The sequence below is a fragment of the Octodon degus genome, unplaced genomic scaffold (genome assembly GCF_000260255.1).
Source record: "Octodon degus isolate 3935 unplaced genomic scaffold, OctDeg1.0 scaffold00036, whole genome shotgun sequence".
Taxonomy (NCBI): domain Eukaryota; kingdom Metazoa; phylum Chordata; class Mammalia; order Rodentia; family Octodontidae; genus Octodon; species Octodon degus.
This window is the reverse complement of record NW_004524612.1, coordinates 8453247-8457426: the sequence shown is the minus strand read 5'-3', so window position 1 is coordinate 8457426 and position 4180 is coordinate 8453247. Positions and strand designations below refer to the sequence as shown.

Genomic DNA, 4180 nt, shown 5'->3' with positions numbered 1-4180 from the left:
GATCCCCAGCACCACATGCCAGCCAGCCCCGCCCCCTGGTGGGCTGAGCTGGCCACACACACACACAATAAATAAATGTAATAAATAAAAATAAATTAAAAAAAAAAAAACACCAAAAGCATTAACAAAAATAAATAATAAAATAAAATAGGACTTGGAGTGCAGCTCAGAGATGGTGCACAAGCTCAGCATGTACAGGGTCCCGGGCTCAATCTCCAGTACCAAAAATAATCATAACAAAATAACATTTCTGTACCTTGCAGTGGGATGAAAAACACATACCTATGACTTAAATTCTTTGTGTATCGAGATCTTCATAGGCTATATATATTACATATATATAGCCTATGAAATGAACCCAGGGATGGGTTCTGGAGTGCTCTACCACTGAGCTACACCCCAGCTCTTTCTATTTTTTTATTTTGAGTCAGGATCTCACTAAATTGACCAGGTTGGAGAGCCAGAGAGATAGCTTAGTGGACTAAGCGCCTGCTTAGGCAAGTGCAGGGTCTGGGGTTTGATCCCTGGCATCACATGCAGTGTGCTGGGTGAGCTGAGCCAGCCAGTGAGTTCCAGCGTGGTGGTGCATGCCTATAATCCCTGCGCTGGGGAGGCCGAAAACAAGAGGATCACTATGAGTCTGAGCTGCATAGTGAGACCCTGTATCAAATACATTAAAAAAAACATTGACCAGGCTGGGCTTGAACTTTTGATCCTCCTGCCTCAGCCTCCTTAGCAGCTGTGGCTACAGGTGTGCACCTCCACTGCCAGCTCTCCCACTTGACTTTCTTCCAGAACTGAGATCATAGGGCCTGCGGCTCAGCAAGAGTTTGGAAAATATCTGCTGACAGACCAAATAAATGACTGGGGGGAGCAGGGAGGGAGAAGGGGAGAAGAAAGGAATTAAGATGTGTCAGGATGTGGAAAACCTTCGCACAGGGAACAGACTCTGCATAGACTGCAGACAGCACCAATAAAGAGAGTAAAAATAAAGAGGGAGAGAGAGAGGTTAAAATGGGAGGGAAGGACGGATGCTTCAGGTCTGGGAGGCCAGAATCCCAAGAGACGGGTGGGGGTGGGGAAGAACGGAGCTGAGGGCTTCAAAGGGCCCACAGGGTGAGGCAGGGAGGGTCCAGGGCTCCCTGTCTCCTATCCCCAATTTTCCTACCCACAACGGCCAGTGATGGGGGACACGGCCAGTAGTCGGTCTCAATCTTGGCAGGCTGGTTGGGGTCCGGGGGCTGGGCTGCAGGGAACTTGGACGACTCGATGATGAGGTCCTCGATCTGGTGCTTGCTTTGGGGGCTGCCCGTCATGGACTCTGCAGAGAGAGGCCAGAGTCTCACACACACAGCCACCCAGGCCACAGGACCGCCCCTGTCCCTGCCCCCAAGTGGTTCTGGATGTAATGCACAGCAACAAGCAACAAGCACAGAGCAAATGCCCAGGGTGACATGCTGGGGGGAGGGGTTCCAGCAGCACTGGGAATGAACCCAGGGCCTTTGGGCTGAGCATATATATATATATATACATATATAGTTGATTGGTTTTTCTTTCTGTGCCTGGGGGGGGTGCCTTTTTGAGACAAGTTCTCACTAAGTTGCTAAGTTTTGCAGACTGGGCTCAAATTTGTGATCTTTCGGCCTCAGCCTCCCAGGGTACTGCGATTACACGTGTGTGCCCCAATGCCAGACATGCTGTTATGAGCAATTATTCTCTTAGCATCAGGACGTAGCAGGAAGGGTCCCTGAGAAATTGGGGGATCCCTCACCTCTCTGCTTGTAGATGGGCGGCTTCTTGTAGATGTTGGAATCCGGCCGGGTGGTCTCTGAGAGAGGGGACAAGAGCAGCTGAGATCATGCTGATGCCAAGAAACCCCAGGGACAAGGGGACAAACAGTGTGCCCAGGGCTGAGGCAGAACTGGAGGTCCTGGCGTCCCTCAGGTGGTGGGCAGGAGGGGTCTGAAGAGCACGGGGTCCAGCCAAGACTGTGGCAAGTTTATGTCCCAGAGAAAGGGGGACCAGGAGTGCAGGCTGAGGCCCCAGAAGAGAGGTCACAGGGAAGGATGCAGTCACACCGGCCGGGAAACCTACCAGGGTGGTGGAAGTGTGGCAGGCTGGTCCGGGGAGTCCCTGTGGCTCTCGGGGCTGAAGCCTGGGAGAGGATTCCAGGGGTCCGGCTCTCTGCCCACACCTGTGGAGCAGAAACATGCAGCTCCCAGGTCTCCTGCACCCCCTCTGACCCACACGTATGGTTTCCCAGAGCGCCACCTTCCACTGTCCGCCCGGCCCCAGCCATAGGCACTGCCTGCCCCTGGAGAAGGGACTGATGATTCCTGGGTCACACGGGCATGAGCACTGAGCAGGCCAGGGAGCAGCTGGGACCTGCTGGCTCTGCCATCCTCAGGGCTCTGTAGAGCTTAGACTGGACATGTTGGGGGGGGGGGAGTCCCATCAGAATGGGGTTGGGCACACTCACCTCCGGGGATGGCGGGGGGGATGTGGATTTGGGTGACAGAGAGCGCTGTGAATGGAGAGGGCCAGTCAGTGGCCAGCACAGAATAAAAACTCCTCCCTAGTGTCCAGAGGCTGCCCCGCCTTTGTCTTCTCTTAGACCTTTGCCAATTCCCAGCCCTTAACAAAGTGCCCTGAGCTCTCCACTGGAAGCCAGGGCAGTGCATGACTTGGAGCTGCACACTGAGGGCTCTCAGTGCTAACAACGGCCCTGTCCTCAGAGCCCAGCCAGGAATGGCAGCGACCAAACCAACGTGCAAGCAGGGACAAAGCTCAGGCTCCTGGCCTGGGCATTTGAGTTCCAATGCCCCAGTTTACACCACCCTTCCCCCACTCTGAGACAGGGTCTCTCCCTGCAGTTCAGGCTGGACTTGAACTTCCTATGTAGCCCAGGCTGGGCTGGAACTCCCAGCAATGTTTCTGCTTCAGCCGCCTGAGTGCTGGGATCACATGCATGCACCACCACACCTGGCTGACACCATCCCTCTCTGAGTGCAGGTGACAAAGGTCTGTCCATGCACTGACCCATGCAAACTGACCACCTGTGGAATGGACAGGCAGAGCTAACACCTGTGTTACAGGTGAGAAACTGCGGTCTCAACCTTAACCAGTCCCTCAGCTGGGACTTTGGCCATCACCTTGGGCATATTTTGTGCTTTCTGCTTCTTGCTCTCTTTCCCATACAACTCTTTCCTCCCTGCTGCTACATACAGTTCAGCCCTGGCCTCCCTCGCCCTGCACATCCGGGCCACACCCCCGCCGCGAGCCACGCCCCTCTCTGTAAACACTGGACGGATTGATCGGCTGGCTGCAGATTCCCGGGTCCAGTGCCCTTGCTCCGGTGACCGAGGCCGGCAGCCAGGAAGGTCAGCACCAGCGGATTCCATTCCCCACCCTGTGGCCTGTGCCCAAGAGGAGCCCTCACCTCCCGGCTTCTGGGCAGCTCCACGTGGTCCAGGAGGGAGTAGGTAAAGTGGGGCTCATAGATCATGAGGTCGGGTCGCTCGATGTCCAGGATGGCCTTGTCCTTGGGGATGGCAGCCAGGTCCTTGTAGCCCAGCACCTGGTTGTCCATTTTGGCCTGAGGGGAAACAGCACCAATGGACCAGATGTGCCCACAGCCTCGCCCAGGACACTCGCCCGCCGGCCACCTTGTTAGCAGCCAAGAACTTGGGCAGCCATTCGAGCTGTCGCACATCTGAAGGGCTCCCTTATTTTAACGACTGAGACTTCACCTTAAAATAAACTACAATCTCTTTGCATCACACTTTAGGAGCAATCAGAGCACACCTTGGCGGGGGCCGGGGAGCCTCCTCTGGATCTCTTGAGTTCTCTCCGCCTGCCTACGCCAGCAGAAAAGCCGTGGGGTGCAGGGGTGGGAGGCTCGGAGTGACCTGGGCACCCGCCCACCTCCCAACCTGAGGGTGCTGGTGGCCGGCACAGGTACTCACCACGATGCTGGAAGGAGAGCCAGGCACACTGGAGTCTCGGGAGGAGCTGACGCTCCCGGGGGAGGTAAGAGGGTGCTGGGGAGAGCAGAAGGCGGCCGAGTGGGCGTGTGCGTGGATGCGAGGGCGGGGGCGCGGGTCTGCCCTAGGCCTCGGGGCCCAGCGTGCTGCGCGGGAGCGGCCACTAGGCGGCACCCTCGGCTCCAGGGCCGCCCTCC

At 56.3% G+C, this 4180-nt stretch overlaps 1 protein-coding gene across 1 annotated transcript in view; it reads right to left on the bottom strand.

Moving 5' to 3' along the window:
* The window catches only part of Dmtn (dematin actin binding protein), a 25884-nt gene that overhangs the window by 9553 nt on the left and 12151 nt on the right, over positions 1 to 4180 (bottom strand). The window contains exons 5-10 of the mRNA XM_023714623.1: positions 3966 to 4163; positions 3440 to 3595; positions 2480 to 2524; positions 2095 to 2194; positions 1772 to 1828; positions 1169 to 1321 (exon numbers count right to left, since the gene is read on the bottom strand). Coding sequence (XP_023570391.1) covers positions 1169 to 1321; positions 1772 to 1828; positions 2095 to 2194; positions 2480 to 2524; positions 3440 to 3595; positions 3966 to 4163 — 709 coding nt within the window. The remainder of the gene's footprint in view (positions 1 to 1168; positions 1322 to 1771; positions 1829 to 2094; positions 2195 to 2479; positions 2525 to 3439; positions 3596 to 3965; positions 4164 to 4180) is intronic.